General features: G+C 33.3%; 1 protein-coding gene across 2 annotated transcripts in view; it reads left to right on the top strand.

Moving 5' to 3' along the window:
- Nucleotides 1–25731, top strand: part of LOC149562804 (Transducin/WD40 repeat-like superfamily protein) — a 293154-nt gene that overhangs the window by 185251 nt on the left and 82172 nt on the right. For both annotated transcript variants that reach the window (XM_089826267.1, XM_089826268.1), the window contains exons 9-11: nucleotides 631–722; nucleotides 9129–9261; nucleotides 10380–10469. In XM_089826267.1, the coding sequence (XP_089682393.1) occupies nucleotides 631–722; nucleotides 9129–9261; nucleotides 10380–10469 (315 nt within the window). The remainder of the gene's footprint in view (nucleotides 1–630; nucleotides 723–9128; nucleotides 9262–10379; nucleotides 10470–25731) is intronic.

Here is a 25731-nt window from a genome sequence, read left to right as displayed (position 1 = left end):
TCACTTTTGTTAACCATCAATGATGTCACTATTAATGTTTTGAGCATGGATTACAATTTGATTTAAAATTACAGTTGCAATCCATATATGAAGGTGTTCAGTAAAAATTGGAAATGTATCTGATTTAATTTAATTTTAGTTTCACTTAAGTTGATTGCAATCCGTAATATTTGCAAGGTATGCTAGTATGTAATTCTGTGTCCAATAGAAATCACTTTTCTGTTAAACTTTTACATAGATGAAGTATGTGTCGTTTTGAAAGCTAAAATAATCTTCCTTCTGTAAGATATTGTATGAACTGATATACCTCACTTAACCATGATGATTCTCTTAAATCTAAAGTTAACATGAATTGGAATAGGATGCTCTTCCAGTTCATCCAGCTGCTTAGTAATGGTAGTTTTGGTCGTTAAAATTGAGCAGAGTGCAACTGACTTCATATTGATTTCTTAGTGTATTCACTTCGTATCTTGCTTTTTCCTCTTTCAACTGATTGTTTACACTAGTGAGTATAAATAGAACTTTTTAAAAACAATTGCTCCAGTTTTTGTGCTGTGGATTTGTACCCTTTTATTTCATCTTGGTTTTCCTGAGGTTTGCACCATGGGCAAATACATTATATCATTTCAGGTATTGGAGAGGAAGCTGAATCCTTCGATACAGGCAGATTTGGAGCATTTTGGCTTATCCGATCTGGCATTTTCCCATGGAGATAAATTCAAGTAAGAGAGTTTTGTGCATGGAATTATGAACTAAAATTTGAAATTGTATAGTAGTTCACTGTGACATTCTAGGTTTCCAGAACTCTTGTCTATATGGTGCTTTGCATTTCCTAGCCACTTTTGAAATCCAATTAAAGTAGGAAAATATATTACACAGTGATGTTATTTACAAAATGACATCACTGTCGTATGCCATCTCTTTGTCATTGAATACTGTTTGGGAGCATTATCATTTCCATTTTTTGTTTTATTCTCAGATTTAATTTTGAATTGTTGAGCTGCGTCCCTATAGTTTTATTGAGAATGGGGAGCATATTGTGTCTTGCACACTCTGTAATGCCCCCAAATATTTAGAAGTGACTTAATTAAGCTGTCCTAAGATTATTTCAATATTGTAAAGGTGACTTTAATCAATCAATATAATTATATAATAAAGTGGACTAAAATAATAAAATAAAGTTACTTTATTTAGTTGGCCTAATCTAATTTGTAAAGGCTTCTTGGTGCCCTTTACAAGGTGACGGGTGGGCATTGTAATTAATCATGAAATGTTTACATCTTTTCTTTCTATTCACCGAAGCTTGGAAACTGAAGGAGATTCACAGTTTAGGTGGTGATTCAGTCCCACCCTAGTCTTCTGGTATTTGCTCAAATTAGTGAAGTCTCCATTAGAGACAAATTTGTCAACTCTTATTTGACAAATTTGTCAACTCTTATTTGACTATCTTAGATATCTACTCTGAAATAATGTTTGCAAGAAATTATTGTTATTTAGTAATTCTTGATTGATAATTTGAATGACATAGATGCTAGTGTTTTCATCATTAAATTGAACAGAGGCTTGTTAATTAGTTTTGAATATACTGAAGATGGCATTTTCAACAAACCTTTCCATGAGTTTTTTATGATCTGAGTTGTCAATTCTTGTTTTGATATGGGTTGGGGTACAGATTGTGGTAAGCGGGTTTGGCAATTCATTTTCCTTGTGTTCAAGTTCTCTCTCTCTCTCTCACACACACACACACACACACACACACACACACACACACACATAGACACACAGACAGACACACAGACACACAGACACAGACACAGACACACACAGACACAGACCCACGCACACGCACACGCACATGCATAGACACGCACACACACAGACACAGACACACACACACATGCACACGCACGCACACACACACACACGCACGCACACACCCACACACATGCGCACACACTCGCACACACACGCACACACGCACACACACACACACATTTAGGGGTTCAAATTCAATGTCATTTATGTTGATTCTTTTTTTGTTATCTTCATCATATATAGCTTTTGTAATTTTTTTTTTTCACTTTCATATGATGTAGTTTATTTATTGTACTTATTTTATATTATTTATATAATTCATTGTACCTACGAGTCTTGAAGTACTTAAGTCATTTTTATATGACTTTAATTTAATTTCCTACCTTCTTTATAATTCGAAGTATATGTTTGCACATTGAGCATTGCCTTCTATTGGAAACATAGTTCTAGGACTTTTTGAGACTCTTTGAGTCTTAGTAAGTCCTGAGCCAAGTGACCTTAGCCGAATTCTAGGGGCCTGAGACTCTCCACGTCTTTCTAGGTGAGACTCACTAGAAATTAGTATTTTGCCGAATCTTGCTGATATTTTCTTGAGTCCCAAATTGGGTCAGTCTTGCCAAATCTAAGTCTCATTTCTAAGCTTGGAAATGTTGTCATTGATGTCAAGAATGTATTCATCATTGATATCATTGATCAGTAGATGGGAGCATTATTAGAAGTTGTCATTGATGTCAAAGTTTTTGGAAGTTGTCATTTATGTCAGTAGTGAGATGACATCATTAACAACGATGTCAAATGTGGGCACGATTAATTATCATTCATGGCAAAAGGTAAATCACTGTCAAAGGATAAAATGACCTTGAGAAAATTATGTGTATTGAAAATAATTTGAAAGTTAATATTGAAATTGCAATGTTTATCGTTAAGGGAGCAAAAAATCAAGGAATCGTTGAAGTGGCAAGATTGATAATCAAGGGAGCCATGATTTAAATTTTTTTTAGGGCTGCATTCTGGGTTAGGGTGTTGAGGACGAGTTGGATGCAAGGCATGCTAGGGGGTTGAGCAATAGTCAATCAGAGTAGCCTTGGTGCGGAGGTTGAGCGTGGTGACTTGGGAAAGTGGATGTGGGAGTTGTTTGCTATAGTTTAATGTGTGATTGTGTTCAATACATGATCAGAGGAAGTTTGATGCAAGTACTAAGGGAGGCACAAGGTTCTCAAAGTGAATCGGTAAATGAGTGTTGGTGGTCATTTTGCATCGAAGTGTTGGAGACGAGTTGGGTGTAAAGCATGCTAGAGGGTTGTTTAGTAGGCAGGCAGAGTGGCACAAATAGGAAGTGGAGGAGGCCAAAGGTTGAATGTGCAACAAAGGGGCTTGTGCATTTAGGATGTGGCAAACATGTCTTTCAATGGATGTCAAAATTGGTTCTTGGGAAGTGTTGTGAGGTTTTCACACCGTCACCCCATTGCAAATGGGGACCCCCTCTTTCATTTTCTTCCTCGGGCTGCTGTAGTAGTAGTTTCGTTTTAAAGTTTTGGTATTGGGCTTAAGTTTAAAAAGAATAGATTTTTGTTCGGGTTGAAGCGAGAATTTGGCTAAGTCTAGGAGATGGAGCAAAATTGAGAGTGATGCTAAAGAAGAGCTAAAATTGGGCAAGTATAAAATCATCTTGGGCCAAGATTTGTTTCGCTACCTAGGTAAAAGTTGTCCGAGCTTGGTTGAGATGTGTTTCGCTACCCAAGTAATAGTTGTCTCAGCTTGGCCGAGATGTGTTTCACTACCCAAGTAAAAGTTGTCTCAGCTTGGCCGAGCTGTGCTTGACAACTAAAGTAAAAGTTATATCAGCTTGGCTGGGACTTGTTTCACTTCCCAAGTAAAAGTTGTTCCAGCTTGATCGAGTTGTATTTCACTACCCAAGTTAAAGTTGTCCTAACTTGGCCGAGATGTGTTTCGCTACCCAAGTAAATGTTGTCTCAGCTTGGCCGATGCGTGTTTCCCTACCCAAGTAAATGTTGTTTCATCTTGAGCTGGAACTTGATTTTCTACCTATGTTAATTTTGTCTCATCTTGGAGCAATGATCTTTGAACCTTTAAATGGGAGGTGGAGCCTAGAGGTTTATTGCAAATGCGTGTGGCCTTATTATATATGGCATTGGGCCCAAAATTCGAGGCAAAACAATCCTAGAAATAATGTATGAGTATGGGGGATTAAATGCCTTAGATTAAATATTTTAATTTCAAAATTGATGTAAGACCCATTTGTTAAAGTTGAAAATTTAAGAAAAAAATAAAAAATAAATTTGAGAGAGAAAATGATGAAAATTAGAAATAAAACAAAATATAAATGTGCTTTAAGTAGAATGAGGTTCAAATCTGCCTTGATTTTCGAAAATATGGATTGATTTTAAATGCATTAATTGGTTCATCCATTGTTACATTGAAATTATCCAAATGACATCAATTTTAATAAATGGAAAATTGAAGTAATGGAAAAAAAATTATAAATGCTAATAAAATAAATATTTTTCAATCAAATTCGCACTACCCCATTAAATTATTATTTTGATTTATTGAAAATTAAATGGGAAAGTTTGTGATGATTTTCCAAGTTTAATTGTAATTATTATTTAATATTTGATAATTATTTACATTTCGTTGTTTTCCTTGCATGATAAAGAACACATCCCACATTGATGATGTGGCGTTGTCTACAATGGGCTTTCTACCCATGAATCCACGTGTCATTCATCCTTATCTAGTTATGATTTTGAATTTTTTCTTTGGCCCATGAGGACATTGTAATTTTCTAATTGGCCCACAAGGTGGTGCTTAATTGTAATTGGGTGAGAATTCAATATTTGTAGCAGGTAGTTAATCTCCATGCTTCGAGTCCCATTAATCTCCATGGTGTTAACCCCACGAGCTAACACAATATTATCCACAAGTATGATTCATTAATATAAATAAATTCATAAACATAATTAAACAAATATAATCCATAAACTTACCTTTCTTACCTTCTTTTGTTGGTCCATGTGGCTCTATCCTTAGTAGACGCTTCAATGAAATATTCCTTCTAGATTATCTCAATTCGATATTTACTTTCTAAAATTCTTCCTTTTCTAATTATAAGGAAAGGATAAAATATACTTTTTTTTATTTCTTCTTTTCCAAGAGTCACAACCTTTCATAATACAAGTCCTTTGAAAAGTCATATTACTTCATAGTTATAATCATTTCAAAAAGTCACAACAGTTCATAACTAAAATCCTTTGGAAAAGTCCCAATACTTTATAATCACAATAGTTCTAAAGAATCACAACTATTCATAATTATGACCCTTCACATCCTTTCAATATCATTGATACCCTTTCAAGAAGTCATTTCCTTATTTTCTTCATATTACTTTCCTCTTCCATTTTTCCTTTTAGAACTCCTACCTTCTCGTCTTTTTCCTTCTCTCTAAAATAAACTCTCCTTTTTATGTTAAGCATCTCTTAACTTTTCATTAGATATAGTTAACTGTTATTGTTTCATGTTATATTATTTATTTACTTACTTATTTGTGTTTATTATTATTTTTTATTAAATTCTATTATAAATAGTTAACATAATTTTTACAATATTGTCTCTTGTATTTAATTTTATTTCTTTATTTACTCATTGAAATTTAATTATTTTTTAATTATTTAATATGTCATACTAAATAATATTTAATTGATAATATAGATTAAATAATTATAATTTCATATTTTTATATTTTAATATTAGTTTTGATATAACTTTATTATCATTATTTATTTAATAACATTGTATTATCTAATTATTATAATTAAAATTCTATCTTAAAATGGGAATATGGTAGTCCACCCTTCCTCAAATTGCATGTCCTCTAGTAATTAGAAAATTTCTTCTGTTGAGTTGAAATATATATTTCTTTTAGTCTAGAATCTTAGGTTGTGATCATGGATATGTTTGAATCCTTTCTAATAGTCATTAACTTTTTACATTAGTCTTTCATATAAATTATTTTTCGAGTTCCTCTTTAACCCTACAAGATCGAAAGATCACGCTCTGATACTACTATAATGTCCCCACTATTAGAGTTAGTTTGGGACAAGAAATACTTGCAAAATAATGGTTAGAATCACATAAATAACAAAACTAACTATATTAGTCTACCTTCTAATTTAACCCCAATCTTAAGGACGTCTCCGGATTGGGCTTCCTAGCTCATAGCTATCTCGTCATCTTCTCGGGAGCGCACCCCTTAAGATTCTTCTTGAATAGGACATACTCTATCCAAGGCAAATGACATATGCATATGTTGACATCATAATAATATTCTGGCACATGGAGATTATCCATTTATTCTTGACCATGGTGGTCAAATGGAGATCTCGACATCTTGCATACCCCATGCTTCCAGTCTCGTTAATCTCCATAGTGTCAACCCCATGAGCTAACACAATATAATCCACAAGTATGATTCATTAATATAAATAAATTCATAAACATAATTAAACAAATATAATCCATAAAGATACCTTTCTTACCTCCTTTTCTTGGTCCATGTGGCTCTATCCTTAGTCGACCTTTCAATGAATTATTCCTTCTAGATTATCTCAACTCTGTATTTACTTTCTAAAATTCTTCCTTTTCTAATTATAAGAAAATAATAATTTTTTTTTAAATTTCTTCTTTTCCAAGAGTCACAACCTTTCATAATACAAATCTTTTGAAAAGTCACCACACTTCATAGTTATAATCCTTTCAAAAAGTCACAACATTTCATAACTAAAACCCTTTGGAAAAGTCCCAATACTTTATAATCGCTATAGTTTTGAAGATTTGCAACTATTCATAATTATGACCCTTCACATCCTTTCAATATCATTGACACCCTTTCAAAAAGTCATTTTCTTATTTTCTTCATATTACTTCCCTCTTCCATTTGTCCTTTTTTGAACTCCTATCTTGTGCTCCTCTATTTCCCTCTCTCTAAAATAAACTCTCCTTTTTATATCTTAATTTTAAGGAGTCATGTCTATTTGTTAAGCATCTCTTGACTTTTCATTAGACTTAGTTAATTTTTATTATTCTATGTTATATTATTTATTTACTTATTTGTGTTTATTATTATTTGTTATTAAATTTTATTTGGAAAGTTAACATAATTTCTACAATATTGTCTCTTGCATTTAATTTTATTTCCTTATTTACTCATTGAAATTTTATTATTTTTTAATTATTTAAAATATCATACTAAATATTATTTCATTGATAATATAGATTAAATAATTATAATTTCCTACTTTTATATTTTAGTATTAATTTTAATATAACTTTATTATCATTATTTATTTAATAACATTGTATTTTCCAATTATTATTATTAAAATTGTATCTTAAAATGGGGATATGACATCTACATTTTTCTCTCTTTACAATAAGGTGGTGCACACCGTTTCATCCCCAACACTTGCGAAATAGAAGGTGCACTATTCATTGCTTCTGCCATTTCTTTCCAATATGATGGCCTTACCAAGCTGAAAGGAAGACTATTGACATAGGTACAATGTGCTACTTTTTCTTCTACGTCATCTCTTGCTTCATTTTGAAATGCTGATAATGAGCCTTTTTTGTGGGAAGGAGAGGATCTTCTGCTTGGGAGGCCATCATTGAATCTTGTGAATATACTCATTGATATGCTTTTTGCTAAAAACTGAGATCTTAATTTTCCGCTTTCACTCATATCTTCATCTTCTTGTTCAGTAATTGACGCCATAATTTTTCTCTTTTGGCAACCCCTTCTTATTTCCCCTTCACATATTGTAATCCCTTTTCCACTTTGCCCATAAGTAAGCTTTCACTCAATTGTACAAGCTATTAAATTGGACTCCATGCTTTCACTCACAACACTTTTAAAAGAATAACCCAGCTTGCCAAAGTTCAAGCATTGTACCAGAATTTCATAATGGAGATGCTCAATCTGTTTTAAGTTCTCTGTTTGTTTCAATGTCCATTGAATTTGAGCTAGTGGCTTTTCCGAATCGAATGTAATATGCTTAGGCTGTTATAAGAAATCAAAAAAATTAAAATTAGAAAATAAGTAAATAAATGCTGCCTGACAAGATGTATAAACTGATGAAAGTTCAAACGAATACCGAAAAAATCACAAAAAATATTGAAACATTCTTTTTAAGTTTTTAAAGCTTAATAGATTCATAAGAAAAAACTTTAAAAAAGTCATCAAATACTTAAAAAATTTAGACCTTGAATGAAGTTCTTAAAAACTATAGAATGAATCAAAATGGTTACGTTCAATGATTAAATCTCATTTGTGCAATTCGCCTTGAGAAGACCTTTGGCACTTTGTGATCCATCTCCTCTGATTAAATTAGCTACCTTCCAAAATGTAAAATTGGAGAAAAATGGTTGATCAGGGTGCGTTAGGAGAGAAACAAAGTTTCAAAGCAGTGTAGTTAAAGTATAGTGGATGTTATAGGTGATTTAAATTTTTTTAATCACTACAGACATTTACAAAAGTATTTTTTTAAAGTTGTCGTGCCTGCGGCATGTTGGTTCTTGCAGAAGCAGCCCAACTGTTGTAGGTTTCTCGTCCCTATATGACTTGTATGCCCTTGAGGGAGTTAAGGTGGCTAGAGGGCTCTTGTTGCATCTGTTGGAACCACATCATCTCAAAGCGAGCACAAGGTACTTGGGAGAAGAACTTGGTAAGTTAGAATATATGCATATTAAATTTGGAAGGATGTAAGAACAAGTTTAACATGTTTTAAAATTTAAATTATATGAGTATATTTTAATAATTTAATAAAATAAAGTTAAAATCAAGCTGAAAACTAGGTCCGCTGCTACTGAGTAGTGTCCAAGAAAATTTATTAGTGATATTAAGAAAAAAGGCACACAGTCTTCTGACCTTGTCAACCATACCTAGTTATATCACATTGACTTTTCCGAATCATTTAATGTTATATTTGGATTTTATCTGAACTTTTGCAAACTGACTTCTGATTTGTAGGGAATAGTCTTGTTTGAGGAAACTGTCCGGAATGTTTTGCAAACATTTCTTGTGATAACATAAAATCAAGTTTTGTTTGCATTTGTTTGTTATCTTAAACTCAATGCTTATGGTTGATTTTCTCTACTAATCTGTGACAATCTGAGGATTATTAATTTTCTACTCTTAACTTTAGTTTTGAAAACATCTGTTGAAACCTGAAAACAATTTTAAATTTATATATGAATTATTTAAATGCTAAGAATAAGAACTTAATGGGTTTGTTCTCCAGATTAATTGCAAGCGGTTTAGATGGTAATGTACATATGTGGGACAGACGAGCTGGGAAATTCTCATTTTCTGTTACATCTGATTTATTTGAGTCACGTCCACTCAGCAGTCTTCAATGGACTTCTGATGAACAGGTCTTTGGCTAAAACTTACTTATCTCTAAAGATGGATGATATTACGTGATGTTTAAATTTCAAAAGATTGAAAACATTACTTCTTGTCTCATTGTAATCAATGGTGTCATTTTGGATATTGTTTGAAGTAGGAGTTAATGTATGAAAATTGTCAGTTCATATAAAACTGAATATTCATATTCTTCTTTGTCTTTTCTGTTTGTGAAAACGAATGCTCAGTTTCTCAATAAAGGTATTAACATGACACAATAGTCAGAATGCTTTGTGCTGGTTAAATTTCTATATGGTCATTGAATGATATGTTTTGCAAAGAATATGGATGGACAGATGCAACCATTTGAAGCCTTTGCTAGAGTAGACTACCATTTGAAATACTGTCTAATGTCAGTTGCCTGTGGTCCCATTCATACTGTCTCATTTGGATTGTCCTGAATAGTTTATTCTTTTAACAAATGTTAGTTCATGTTTTTGTAGAAAATCATACCCATAACTATCCATATAAAATCACTTCACAGTAGTTCTTGACATGCATGCATGGACATCAAACCCTATCAGTTGTATTATGTAAATATTGAGAGCTAAGCATATTGGCAAATTACTGATTCTGCTAGTAGGCATCAGACTGGCTAGCACTTCATCAGAGTGGCCTCTTGCTACCAATAGAATTCAAATTGTCTTAACTTAATGCTCTTATTATGAGGCATCTTTGTGATCTCCTCCCCTCATAGCTATTTTTTTTTACACCATCTCCGTTCTAAAAAAACATCTTTCATTTTTGCTATTATATTATTAGTAATGTAGTCATGACTTTTCCGACTCACCATTTTTCAATATTGAAATTTGCATCTGGTATAAATTATGCTTAAGACAGTAAATTAAATTTGTAATGGTAAAGTAGCATCACATATCTCCAATCTATTATTTGTTTTCTCATGTCGACCTTCTATGGATATAAATCTACTATGGCGTGACATTATTTATTTGCTGATCATCTAAAGAACTATAGCTCAATTATTATTATTATCTGTTATTGTTTTGTTGTGAATTCTTGGTCTCTATTGGAAAATCTACTACTTAAAACATCCATTAAGTCATCTTCCTGTATCTTCTTTATATAGATTGTATATGCAGGCTGTACAAACGGTAATGTTTATGCCTGGGACCTTCGTGAAGGAAGAACATCCACCACTTTTATATCTCATAACAAGGTATGAATCTACGAGAGATCTTTCTAAACAAAGCTGTTCTTTTGTCTTTTCATATTACATTATCAATTCACTTGTAATATACTGGTTTATATGGTTGATTAGTTTTATCACAGTCAAGATTGGAAAGTACATTTTGGTGGAAATTGGAATTGATGGAGAGTGAAAAATGTATACCACATTTATTAAGAAAACTACCAAGCAGCATATGCAAATCATGTAAGGACAATATTGAATGGGATGCATTTCTATTTCTTTCATCACAATTTATCCGAGGGCTGAGTAATGATATTTAATTTTGTGCTATTTGAAATCAGTTTATATTTTAAAATGTTTTCATACTAAGCAAAAGTATAATTAGAGTTCAGAGTGCTAGATATTATCTAACGTTGCTATGAGATGGGTATGTGTACTGGTATGAGATACTGATACTGGTAATGGTATGAATATTTTTCAATATAGGGGATGGGTATATGTTCACGTCAATTGTTTAAATTTATTTTAATAAATTGTAGAAAATTTGAAAATATCATGACAGTGAACTTTCAAAACAAGAACAGTGATAAAGTTTATTGTTTAACAATAACATTAAATTTGAAGTTAAAGTATATAAATGACAAATGTTATTGTGTTAAAGTTTCAAACTGATTACATATTGTAATTAGCTTGATAAGCTGATACACAAACAAAAGCTGATAAGCACTCCATCACATTTGAGAGAAGGAAGTTACAGTATACAGAGAGGAGCCACTCTATTTATGGTAGAGAGATGTTGCCCATAGTGAATGCCTTGGCCAGGTTTAGAGCATACCTAGTTGGGCGAAAGTTTAATATCAAAAACTGACCATAATAACATCAACTTCTTCATAAACCATAAGGCTCGTAATGATATGTACTAGAAGTGGGTCAACAAATTGCTTCAGGCACCAAATGACTCTCTAGCGAGAGTTACAAGCACCACTAGTTGCCAATTAATACTCAGAAGTGTTTGGCATGGCAGGGTTACCATCTTGCCACTTCCACCCTCTTGGGCTTGTCAGGGTCTCATCTTGTTCCTTGCTTCTCTGTTTTCTTGGTTGGTTTCTGGTCACCGTTTGGTGTTCCTGCTGTTGGGTTTCCTTTGTGTGTTTCCTCAGTCCCTTTGACCTGTTTGTGGTCACTTGTTGGACGTTAGTAAATTTTATCTTTATCTTTATCCATGCAGTATGCTATCTCCTTTTCTAGCAGGCACATGTTAAGCTGGTGACAGCCACAAGCTGTTTTCAGTTTTCTCAAGCCATTTCAGACTTGCAAGTTAGCTCTGCTGCTCTGTGTAGAGGACCAGATGGCACCTGTAACAAAGTGGGTGTAATTGAAGATGAGGAGGATATAAAAATGAAAATAGAAGAAACAGGGGAAAATGATACCACCAATGCCTGAAAAGAACATGTTTGTTTTTGACATTGTTTGGCTACCTCATAAAACAACTATCTTCACCTCGATATAGATTGCAAAAAGTGTAATGTCCTCTTTTATAAATGCTTGAACTTTTGCCCCTAAAACACAAATTCCATGTACAACAAGACGTATAATAGAATTAGTAATATCATGTGATTGAGATCCTGCAACATGGTAGGAAATTATTGAAATATAATCCACAAAATAGATCTTCCACATTAGAGACATTAAAAGCACAGATCTTTTCTTCTAGAGTTAAGAAAATTAATTTAATCATAAGATGCATTTAGCAGTGTAGTTAAAATTGCCGATAAATTGTGATTGTTCGCGATTAATTGGGATTCAGAGGTTGATCCGATTTTTCTCTCCAATAATTGGCAAAATCTGTCAGCTATTGGTCAATGATTTTTGGCTGAAAAAATCAGAATAATCAGAAAATAAAATGTGGTAAATCGGTTATAAAAATTGCATAAAAAACTGCGGCAAGTAATATAAACCCTAAAATGTGCAAAAATGAAAGCATATTTTCTATAAAACAAAACACATGGGTTATCCAACAACAAATTTCGCTGTTTCCGTGAGTCCAGTGTGAAAAGTCAAAGGCTCCAAGCCTTGAATAGCTGCGGATATGATCTGTCGAAATTGAGAAAAGCTGATAGAAAGAGTGTAATTAACGTTAGTATTCCCAATATAGACAGACTGAAGTAACACGGAAAGTAGATTACTGGGATCTGTCTCTGTGATTAATAACTAGAGCTGAGGCCTTAAGACAGAGCAGTAAGCTGGAGCCATGAGACAGCGCTGAGAGAATCATGATTTTTTATAAATTTTGAACTTTGTTTATTTTGAAATGTTCATAGATATTTATAAATATTTGTATGTTTGAAATTTTTCCGTATAAATATTTATATTACAGAATATTTATAAAATATACTTATATATTATTTATTATATTGTAATATTTATATAATATATCTGTATTTATATACAGTAATATTTATATAAATATACTGTATAATATTGCTGTAAATTTAGAAAAATATTACAATGTATTATAACTGTTACTAGTATATTAATATTTTGTGTTCCCTTAATATGTTTTCCTATTTTAGGATTGCACTTTTGATTCTTGACATGTCTGTAGATTGCTGCGGGATGTTGAGAGGGAGGCCTTTTTGTGGATGACAATTTTCTATATCCTTGCTCTTTGTTTTGTCAAGAAGTTTCTTCTAACTAGCGAATTACATTAGCTTTTCATGCACCTGTTTTGTTGCCAGTCTGGCTGCATTTGTGTTCTCTTATCTTGGCCATTAGAAGGGATTGATTCCATATATATATCCTTTGCAACTTAGGAATTTTTGGTGCTTGTTCTTATGGAAGTAAATCAGTTCATATGCCTGCATAGTAGCCTATCCTTACAGTTTGGACAGAGTGTTGTGGTTTTTCAATCCTCTTAAACCATATTATCCCATTATGCATTATGTAAAATGTAGCAAACCTTACATTTTAGGAATTAAGCTCTAGTATCTTATCCTGTTCAATCCCCAACCTTACATTTTTGGTAGGATTTCTTTTGTATTTTCTGCATTCTTCAATTCTTTGTCAACTTCAGACGTGTATTCAAAACAAGTGTGCAAGGAGGTTTGAGCTCGAGGGTATTAGGTGCTTGAGAAGAGTGTATGCATAGTGTGCATTCTAACTTAGCTTTGAATTGAAATTGTAAAGCTTACGGAAATGAATTGAATTGATATAGTTTTCAGGTTAGTCTATTATTATATCATCTGCATCTTTTTAGTCAATTAAATTGTAAAGCTTAGGGAAATCAATTGAATTGATATATTTTTCAGGTTAGTCTATTATTATATCATCTGCATCTTTTTAGTCAATTATCCAACGCCACTTGAACATTAAAATGTTAAAGGCTGAATTAAAATGCTTCTGCAGATTTGATTCTCAATTACAATGCCCCGTGAGGAAGATCCTGAAATGGCACATTGTATACCAATTGTCGGTATTACAACAAAGTTTAAATGCAATTGGTGTAAGAATGGTGTGAGCGGAGTAACCTACCACTTGAAATGACATTTATCAAAAGAAAAGGGAAATAACACTACAATATGTGCTGGTTGGCCTTCCAATGTTACATAATATGCCAAAAGAGTTCTTGAAATTGCTGAAAACAAGGCAAGAAAGGCAAGAACTTGGATTGAAATAGATTCTTGTTCTACAATCGTTAGGAGGAATCAATTGGACGAGGAAGATAATAAGGGGGAGGGTTTTGGTGAATTTGAGATCACTGGGAGAACACCTACTATGGAATGTCGCCCACACATGGGTGGAGGGAACATTAATCATTTCTTCGCATCTCATTCTACGTCAGGATCACAAACTACTTTGAAGAGCATGGACTCAAGGAAAGCTATCCATGAATAGGCCGTGGAGGGGATTTCAAACTTTGTTTCCCCTCTAACTTAGCATTTCATGGTTGCAGATCTCCATATTGGCAAGCTATGATGGAAAGTGTTGTAGTTGTAAGGCCCCATCTTATGATATGAGGAGGTTTGGTATGCTTGATAATGCAGTAAAAGATGTTCAACATGTTGTTGACGAGCATTGGTTAGAGTGGGCGAGTACAGGGTGCACCATTATATTAGATGGATGGATAGATAAGAGGAACTGATCCCTCATCAATATCCTCATCTCTTCTAATATAGGCACCATGTTTCTGAAATTTAAGGATGCATTACATGCAATGAAAAGTGCATCTGTGTTGTTTGAGATGTATGACTCAGTAGTCATAGATGTAGGACCACAGAATGGGGTCAATTTAGTATAGACAGTGCTGCTGCTGGGAAAATTTTGACCGCCAAATACCCCACAATGTGTTTTACCTTGAATTGGTGCTTGAGAGGGCTCCTGAGATGACTTCAACCCTTTTCCACCCTTAAGCTTAATCATGAGAGATTTCTCAATTGTTGAAGAAGATCCACAATCTTGGCTTATAGTTCCCATCTTAGATGTCCTTCCAACCGGTTCAGAATGGTTGCACTCTAACCTGAGCTAAGGATGTACCCTATTGAGATGGTTGATCTTTAACCACTTGTTGGTATTTGCAAAGACAGACTGAAATCTATCAAAGGTAGAGACACATTTCTTGTGTTGCCAATTGATGGGAAATGGACAACGCTTGTCAAAGCCTACTTGATGTTATTCCAGATCTAGAATACTGTCTTTGTCTCTTGCTTGGAAATTGGATGGAATCTCAACCATGTTGAGATCAATGATTTTCTGCAAGGAAGGCCTCCAATAATCCATCTTCATAATATTCATCTTTATTCGCATATCAATCCATACATTGTCCATGCGAGGAACAAGTGTCAATGCTCTCTTGATTTTTCATTTCAAACTTAAGTAATCAAAATAATACCTAGCCTTGAACATTTTCATGGTAATCAGCTAAAGTTCGGCCTCCATGTCTTTTTCTTTGTATACTGAGTTAAGCATATTTCGCCCAATCACCAAAGTTTTAGTGGTAGTAATACCAAAACATGGCTTATGTAGAGTATTCTTGTTGTCCTGCATTTTGTCACCACAAAATGTTGGTAACGGCATGAAACTTTTCCAAGCTAGTTTCATGTTTTTGTATTCTTGAATTTGATATTCAATTTCTTAATGTTGATCGATTGATCAATTTCAATTGGAATATCAAATTGTTTTATTAAAGGCCTTCTTCAAGTCGTTTTTGTTTTGCTTTCTGTCGAGCCTTTGCTTGATTTTTGAAGCCTTCACAGTCCGTTTTTTGATTTTGAGATTTTGTTTGCTTGTTTTTGGTCCTTTGGATTTACTCATGTTGTGCCCTTCGATTTCCCCTTCGATTCGGTCTAACCTAGAGGTCGATTGGAGTTGTCAGTCAAGAGATATGGTCATTTTAGTGCCTCAAAAGTGAAAATTTTAGGTGCAAGAACACGAATTAAAAAAAATGATGTTATATTTTGATTTTGACATTCACTTTTTCAAAAATATAACATTTAGTCATTTTTTGTTATATTTTGAAGTTACTTTTCATTTAAATTTATAACTTAAAGTGACTATAGTGCACTGTATGTTATAATTTAAAGTTGAGTTACTTTTTAATTTTTCACTTAAAGTGACTATAGAACTATATAGTTATTTTTTAAATTTTTGATTTTTAAATCAAATGCTTAAATAAATATCACTTTAACTTAATGTTTATGACTTATATTGATTAATATAACACATAAATGTTATTTTTGACCCATATTGCTGACATTTTTATAAAAATAAGTGAAATACATAACTTAAAAGCCTTAAAGTGGACATTTTATGTGCATATGCATGTAAAAAACTATGAAAAGTGGAAACTTTTCATGCTAATGCATATAGAAATTCATTTTGAGGACTTTTTTCATATCATTATATCAAAAGCTTGTAAAAGTGGACCTTTTTGATGCAATGACATGAAAAGTTGAGTTTTTATGCTTGTGCATAAAAAATGTGAGACATTTTAAAATATGTAAGTGACTCCAAAAAGTGAGCTTTTAGAGTCTTACACATTTTAAAATATGTAATGAGTCTCAAAAAGTGAGATTACATCTCAAGACATATTTTAAAACATGCAATGGACTCTAAAAGGTCCTATTTTGTCTTCAAACATGTAATGAACATAAAAAAGTTCTATTGTGTGAAGAAAACATGTTCTTGCTCCAAAAACCTCCGATTTTGATCATAACTTTTGATTTTCTCCATGGATTTGGATGAAATCAGTTGCATTCAAAACGTTTTGGAAAGGTCATCATTTTGCCCTCATCAAAAATCAATTTATTGCACTCAAAAATGTGTTTCAAACTCCCAATCTAGGGCACAAGTTTGCATAAAACTCCATAAATCTGCCAGGTTTGATCACGCTTTTGTATGGGATCAAGCCGTTTTTACCTCATTAGGTGATTACATTGCTTGAAGATCATTATTTTAGTGTTAAATCATCAAAATATTTTACTTGGAAGATCACGTTTTTTGCTTGTTTTGGCAGATACGTCTCAAGAACATGCAATCTTTAAAACGTTGCAAGGAGGAGCTAATCTAGGGCACGTCTTGGCATTTTGCATAATAATCTCCTTGTTTGTTGCTCTTCATAATTCAAATTTTGAAGATTTGAAAAGTTCTCACCATTTTAGAAGAAGATTTCAAACAAAGAGCATCTTTTCCTTCATTTTTGGCACATATTTTTCATGTAAGTGGACCTCTTCTTTCTTGCATTTTAATTCATGCTTATCCTTGCTGATTTTATGGATGAAATCGTTGAATGTATGCCATTTGTAAAAATAATTGCCTTAGAATGTTCATTTTTCTTTTAAATATGATTTTCTTCTTTATTTTGATGTCTTTGGTTCTTACCCAAGTTCCAAATTCGAATTTCATCTTTGGAATGCTTTGCATCTTGGCATATTTTGAGTTGTTTTCAAAAGTATGTTTTTTCTTTTGTTTTGGTTTTGTGTGTTTGCTTGTTGGTTTTTCTCTATTTGGAGAAATTGCATGTTTTTTTCCCAAAAACTTGTTTTTCCTTCATTAGATGCGAAATCATTATCATTTTTCACATTCCATTTCCATGTCATTACATCTCACATCTCATCCGACAAATGAGATTACATGTTTTTCACTTCATTCGGCATCTACACACGCATGTAATCCCATTTTTTGTTTCCATTTTCATCCATCTCATTTTTCACTTCCATTCGCACAACAGAATTACACGAAATGCTTTATATGTAATTGCATCCAAATGCTCTGATTTTGATTAAAAGTCATATTTTGAAAAGACAAAAATATGTCATTTTCGCTTTTCGTACTTTGACTTCTTCCTTCCTCCAAAAGTGACTATATAATTCATTATCTCACCTCCATTGTTTCATTTCCATCTTCATATACGCATTCTCACTTACATGAATAAGTACATGTTTCGATACATGTTTCCACCTCATAACATATTTTACATGTTACCCTTCATTAGCATCCGCAGATACACATAAAGTGTACGTTTCATTTGCACTTGCATCTCATTTCACTTTCCACTTTGCGTTACATATTGCATTTACATATATGCATTTTTCATTCAATAAAACCTTGAAAACTTTAAGTCACTTTTGAAATCAGCAAGTTTCACTTTGCATGCATTCCCATGCATTTCACATTCGCACATTTTTATTCCATTCCATTTCATTTCTTTTGCTATATCCACACTTTCATTTCATTTCATTCCACATTTTGTTCATTCCATTTCACTTTTCATTCCATTGCATATGCATATGCTTTCTCTTCGAAAGTCACTCCTTTTCGAATCTTCACTGCTGCTCCGGATTTCACTTGCATTGAGATTCCTTCTGATGATGTATTTTTCTTTTGGGATTTTTGTGTTGCAATACAAGCACAAGAAATGCCCTCACCTTCCAAATCCAAGGGCAAGATGAAGTACCAATATGACAAAAAATTGGCACGTGCAGTTCCTTCTTTAGTTACGTCTGTTCTTGATAATGTGCTAGACACCAAGATTGGTTACGTAGATGTAGCTGATTTTCTATAAAGGATTGAGGATCTAGCTACACATGAGATGAAACGTATTAAAAGAAGCAACGTCCATTTGGTTTCTACATTTCCCATGGCAGCCATAGAACTTGATTTTGTCTACGGATGTGCTCGACGCTTCACTCCAAAGACAAGGAATATTAAAGACGTTGATGGCAAGGTTATCATTAGCCTTGATCTTGAAGTGATTGAACAAATCTTCAAAGTTCGTTGAAAATCAGAATGTCCTGACTTGACCAAAGAATCGTCATTAGCTTGCTGGAATGAACAAAAAAGAAACTATCAGAAGTATGTCAACCTTTACTGGTTAGACAACAAAAGAAGCAATTTTTCTAGATGGCCAAAGACACTTCATCGGTCAAATTTTAAATAAGAATACAAGGATCTTATCATCCTTCTCAGCAAAATCTGTGGTCTTAAGGATTCTTCCGATTTTGAGCCATAGATGTACAAATTTATGTTTCAAATCATAGAGAACAAAGAACACATCTTTTGGGGAGAGCTTATCAGTACTGCGATCTGTCAGCATATATGCCATATAGGAACATCGATACGTTTTTATATGAATTCATATCCGGTTTTCATTGCTGCTGCTATGGGGTCTTTTTCAGGTCTTTCCACCAAAGGTGATCGTCTTCAAGTACCTATTTGGGAAGACTATGACCAAATCACTTTCATTAATAGTAAATACCATCACATAAGATTCCGAGATGCCTTCTTTGGACATTACAGGTGTCTGTTCGAAAAACAGTTATGTATCAAAAGAGTATCTGATGCAACATGGGAAAAGGCAAACCAGTATGGTTGCATTTTTCTTCAATTTCCTACTTTCACATACTTGAGAGTTGGATATTTCAAAGGATAGCCGTATACCTTACCTAAGTATGCTACAGATCGAATCATTCTAATGGAGTTAGCCAGACAACTCATGGACTTGCAGAATGATCAACATGCGTCACATAGGCCCGACTTTGGTATCACCTCAGCTAGAGTTTTAACTATCGGCAATTATTCAATTGATTCTGTGCCTAAAGCGAAGAATATGGAAGCAGAGTTGCAATTAATTACATTGAAGAGGTTCAAGGCTATATTTGATTTTGATTATCGAGAGATGAACTTTCAGATAAAGAGGGCCTATACTCATTTTCATCTCATTGAAGATATTTGGATTGACATAAGAATAGAGCTTGATATTATGAAGATGGAATATTGCAGGTTAACTTTGCAACAAATAATCGATCTTAATATGTTGGAAATTTCTCTAGATTTCCAAGTTGAAGTGATGGCGACATTCTTGATCTAGAATTCCATCAAGCCGATTTTGATAAATGTGCCCTTTTCCTATTCAATTGCAACAAAAAGAAGGTACATCTATTATGGATAGGTTTCAATCCATCTTAGCAAACACTAACAAGTGGTTGAAAAGTAAAGGCCTAAAAAGAGTAAATCCCAAGATGGGTCTGGATTGTAGAAGTTTATTGTAAAAGTTTTGGTCTTCTTGGCAGGAAGTCACAACTAGAAATTACAGGGAAAGATGGTGCTTCATCTTCAAATATCAAGAGTACTCTCAAATTAAAATTAAAGGGCGGAAAAGGAACTAAATCATCCCAAGTTTCTGAACCAATTCAAGAATCAGTGACAGAATCAGAAGAAGAATTGGAAATAGTATCCGAGAAAGAAGATTCAGATGAAGAAGAAATGAGAATCACATCTCCTCCCAAGCTTGCATGAGCTTGCACGTCTTCTCCAATTGAAGAGCCCTTTTTGCATGAGAATGATGATGATGTAGATTCATTTTCTACTGTTTTCACTCACTCCATTTCAGTCTTAGAGGTTAACACCATGGCTCTTCCGATTTCATCTATTGCTCCTTGTTTCCTGCACATGATCAGTTTGAACACTTAGCAAATGTGTTTGAAGATTTTCCAACTCTTACTAGTGGTCAAGTTTCCCAACTTGATAAATCTTTGAGAGGATTTGAACTTTTCATGATAGAATCTTCACAACATGTTTCTATGCCTACAGCAGTGCAAACTGAATCCTGTTTAGTCACTACAGATATACAATCTGGATCAATGCCAATGGTCTTCACTATGCCTGCCTCTATAGATGAAAGTTTCAGCCTACCTGCGTGGTTGAGTAGAATAACAACAAAGAGAAGGAAAGTGGTTGTTCGTCCTAACAATCTTCCTATGAAGAAGACTAAATCCAAATCTCTGAAGGACAAGATTGTTTCTAGGATTTTGGTTGATTTTGACAAAACCAAGTATGTTGAGGTTACTGAGCCCTTAGTAGATAAACCTGTTGAAGAAGTTACTATGTTTGGTTATAAATTTACTAAGATTGAATTTGGAAAGCAATCTCGTTTGATTTCTTTACAAGATGCTCATGATGCATTGGCGAATCTATCAAAAAGCAGTTATGAGCTTGGGGAAAAGAAGAATCACTTGAAACAGGAAATAACTCATTTGAATGAGGTCATTCAGAAGCAATCTTCTCAAAATGTTGTTGTTGCATCACAAACATCTAAAGAGAGAAGGTTGATTGAAGCTGCTTAGTCTTGGATACAGGAAATCGTTGTTGGAGGAGTTCAAGCCATCACAGAAACACTTGGAGTTCTAAGGTGTGTTAAAGAGGTGAACAGAATGGAACTAAGCTTAATTTCTTCTCTGACTCGAGAGGCAGATAACTTGAAGGAGATCCTTGAGGATTGGGATGAAATTATTAGGTTTGATCTGAATGCTATGGTGTCATGTGACGTTATTCTGTCATGATAAATGTTTTTCAGATTTTAAGGACTCATTGGTTACAAGGAAGAGACCTTAAGAAAGTTGATCACAAAATTGCAAGTGGCTCTTGAAGATTGTCAAGCAGTTGAAAGAAGCCTTACTTGTGATTTGGAGCAATTGGGATGCCATGTTATTGATAATCTTGGTAATCTTTTGGCAACAGAGAGAGTGAATTCATAATATACAATCAAGATCAATGCTGATGTAGATTCCAAAGATTTTGGTTCGCACACAATGAACAAGTTCGTTTTGTACAAATCCTTGACAAAACACTTGTTAGATAATATTCCAAAGTTGTGCAATGAGCATATGAAAATGTAGTGAGAATCGAAGCCATATCAAAGACTCTGGAGATTGCTGATCTTCCTACAGTGCGTGACGTGATTGTGAAATTCAAGGCATTAAGAAGCAATCTTGAAGATTGTTGTGTAATTTCTATTTAATAGTTGTTTAGAATGCATTACATGTAAAAGTGTAATTGCATGTAATGTGAATTGCATGTATGAAAAAGATGTAATGCGAGTTGCATGTTACCCTTCAGTTTCTGTAGTTAGACTTGGTCAAAGTTGGTTGAGTTGCTCCCACTTTTTCCTCCCCTTTTTTCTCAACTTCTTTGCCTATATAAAGGAGTGCCCCCCTCATTGTAAAATCATCATTATGTTTATGCAAGAGAGCTTTGGAGAAATTGTGCGAGCAGAACTTTGTTTTTGTAGCACCATTTTGAGAGAGTGAATACAGAGGAGCATTTGAGACTTAACTTTGGTTAAGTGAGATTTTTGTTTGTATGGATTATAAGTTGTCTATTATTCATTGAATTTATCTTTGATTCGTACTATCTTTTGTTATTGATATTGTATCTGTTGATTGATACAAAAGAGTTAAGAAACAATTGAAGCCTGAGCTTTGACCAGGAGCAATTTTGAAAATCCATAGCTAGAAGCTTTGTCTGTAACTTGTATTTTCATCTTGATTCGCAAAATAGTTAGATTGTTCTTACTTTTAGGAGTCTTTGTGCCCTAATTGTGGAGATTTTATCATATAGAAGTACAACAGGACTTAGAGCCAAACTGGTATGTTTTGGCTAGCCTTTGAGTTAGTTAAAATTTATTGGTATCATTGTTTCCAGTTCGTGATAGAAGTGTAATTAGAGATTCACCTGGCCTATTATTCGCCTCACGAATAAGTGGATCCTTTTTTGAAAGTTAAGAAGAAAGGATAATAATAACACCCTGTTATAAATCTCCCAATTTCTTGCTTACTTTGAGTTGATCCAAGGAATGGTGGAAATGGGGAGCCTTCCCTTTAAGGTAGGAGAGACTTTGTCTCTCATGCTGTGGCTGGTCATCTTATTTTGCGACTCAATTTTTACGCAAAACTGTTGATTGTAAAATATCCACCTAACAATTCTCATATGATTCTACCTCCATAAGTTGTTTGGTAAACTCCATTATAATGATCCTATGAGTAGGATACCTTGGTAGTATATATGACTCTCCTTTGAAATAACCAACCCTTAAATAGGTGAAAGTTTGAAACTGTAGAAAGATGCAACCAAACTGATTTACCCTATTCTAGGCTTCATCTGGTACTCCTCTGATCACCAACTCCTTGTGAAATTGACATCTGAAATGCACAAAGAATGCATCTTGGACTCTCCTATAATGTACCTTACTTTGTGTCAATGCGATTTGTTCATAATGATTCCAAATAGGAACCAGAGCATGATCTTCTTTGATGGATAATCCTGAAAAAGCTCCCATAGTTGCAAGTTGCAACTATATAAACTAGGTATGAATTCATATAGAATGGTGCTGAAGTTTCCATGTGAAGCAATTGTTGGCACAAAGTTGTATTGATGAGCTCTCCTTAGAAAATGGGTTCTTCATTATGAAAACTTTGGAAAATAAATTTGAACATCCATCTTTCAAATTCGCCAGATTCTTTAAGATCACATTTCCGTGTAAGAAGGGTAATCAAATCTTTACATTCTGGCTTAAAGTCAGATTTGTGCAGTGTCTTTGGCCATCTGGAAAAGTTATTTCAACGGATAGTCAGGTAAGATGCATTCATATGCTTTTGATAATCTAGCTTTTTCTGTTTCCACAAGTAGAGAGGTGTATCCTTTGATAAATCTACACATTTTGTACTTTGAGGGACCTTGAAATTTTTTTTGATCACCTCCAGATCGAGACTGATGATAACTTTCTTATATGCATTTTTAATCGTTTTGGATTCCAGACTGAAATTGCGAGCACATCCTAAGACTAACTTAGGTTCTAGGGCTGGCATAGGAAAAGCAGATACAAGATGAATGCTACTTTTCTTTATGCGCTCCATGTCTCTGCTTGAAGGATTTTCGACCCTTTGTAAGTATTCATCTATGTCGACATGTCTGATCTCTGTATCAGAGACATTATCTAAGGTAGAAGAAACCTGAGAGGCAGTTGCATGTGCCAATTCTTTGTCATATTGATACTTCATCTTTCCTTTTGACTTTGAAGATGGGGGCATCTCTTGTGCAACAACATGAAAATTCCAAAGTGTGAACACATCGTTAGAAGATATGGATATTGACTACATGAGAATAGTGATAAAGATGGATCTTGAGAAATAGTGAATTCAGAGTATGGATTAGACACTCATGGAATGAATGCAATGAGTTGGATGTGATATGAATAATATGTGCAGAGGGCAAAAAATGAGACTTTGGAAGTTGGATAGCATGTATGTGTGATAATGTTTTCATGTAAATGCTCTTTGGAATGCAAGTTAAGTACATGGGAATGCATGCAAATGACAAGGCTATTTTTGGTATTTAAAGAGTGACCTTATACCAATATGTCTTCTCTAGATCTAATTACATGTAAAGGGATTTACATTTGATCCGAACTTGATGCAAACATGCAATGAGTTTCGAAGAATGAGATTACATGTAAATGCATATGAAGGATGGAATTACATGTAATTGTTGATGGAGAGTGAGATTACATGTAATTGAGGATGGAGAGTGAGATTACATGTAATTGAGGATGGAGAGTGAGATTACATGTAATTGCTCTTGGAATGTAATTGCATATGAAAGAAGTGGATGCAATGTGTTTTGGCATGTGTTGGTGAGATGGAGTCTGTGATATCCCCATTTTCACATATATAATTTAATAATAAATAAGTATTATATATGAAGTTTATAATATTAAAATAATTAGTAATGTATATAAATTGAAAATATAAATTATTAAATATCATATATGTTATCATATATATTATCATATAACTATACATGTATATATTATATATACGTAAATATGTTAGATATTTAAAATAATATAATATTAAATTATATATATATATATATATATTAATAAAATGAATAAATAATATTTATAACACTAATACTATTAATAGTGATATCACTATAGATATAATATATATTATTTAACTAATATAAATTAATTATATATATATATATATAAATTTATATATATATATAATTATATAATTAATATAATTATTATATTGTGAGAAGATGTGATGCTTACAATTAAAAAATATATATATTGTATACAAACTTTGGTAAGCAGATCATTAGATAGGGGAAAATATTGAACTAATACGAGTTGAAAGGAAAACAAGTAATAGCCCTGGAAACGGGACATCACAAGTGGTATTAGAGCCTTGAACTTGCCATCCTGTTGGGTATAGCCAGAGGCGTTGAAGACAAGTGAAAGAGTCATTGTATTTGAATATATTTGAAGTTTAAAGTTGCAAATAATATGTTGTATGGATTATCGTCGAAGAGAAAATATTAAAGTTGGTAAAAATAAGCAAGCCTGTGAAGAATTGCAAGACAGTTTATCGTCCCCATACATTTGTGAATGAGGGTGTGAATACATGAGACAAGAACAATCAGTCAACCGATGCATGTGATCTAAGGATTCACAACTTATAGTATTTTGTGTTGATCCACAACTCTATGTTGGTTTGAAATCTTCATAAAATCTAGTGAACAATATTTGATTCCTTCAAAATATAAAGCTATTGAGAAGCACAATCCGAAATCAGTGTGCATGATGATTCACTACCACTATAGACTCATAACCATTGTGATTAATGGCTTGTCCACGTTTTGTGCTTATGTGAACTTGAAAATTGTGCCATCTCATATGACATCTTCTTTGAAATTTCTATCAAAACCATTTGTGTACGCTTCCATATTTTGCATTCAAAGTTGCAATTCTTTTGCAGTTATCCATTTGAGAGTATAACCTGCAACCACTTAATACCATAAAGTTATTTGAAACTTTTTGATTCAAATTGCTCACGCTATCAATGTCTAAGAATTCTAGCCGCAAATATGGCAAAACCTATTTGTCTATAGTGTGTTGATAGTGTAAAATCTATTTGGTCCATTAAAATTAGGGCTACCAACCTTAACACAA

Source organism: Cupressus sempervirens, chromosome 4, assembly GCF_028749045.1.
Source record: "Cupressus sempervirens isolate cs-2001-9-10 chromosome 4, ASM2874904v1, whole genome shotgun sequence".
Classification (NCBI taxonomy): Eukaryota; Viridiplantae; Streptophyta; class Pinopsida; order Cupressales; family Cupressaceae; genus Cupressus; species Cupressus sempervirens.
Note: the sequence above shows the minus strand (reverse complement) of the source record. Positions and strands in the feature narration are given on the sequence as shown.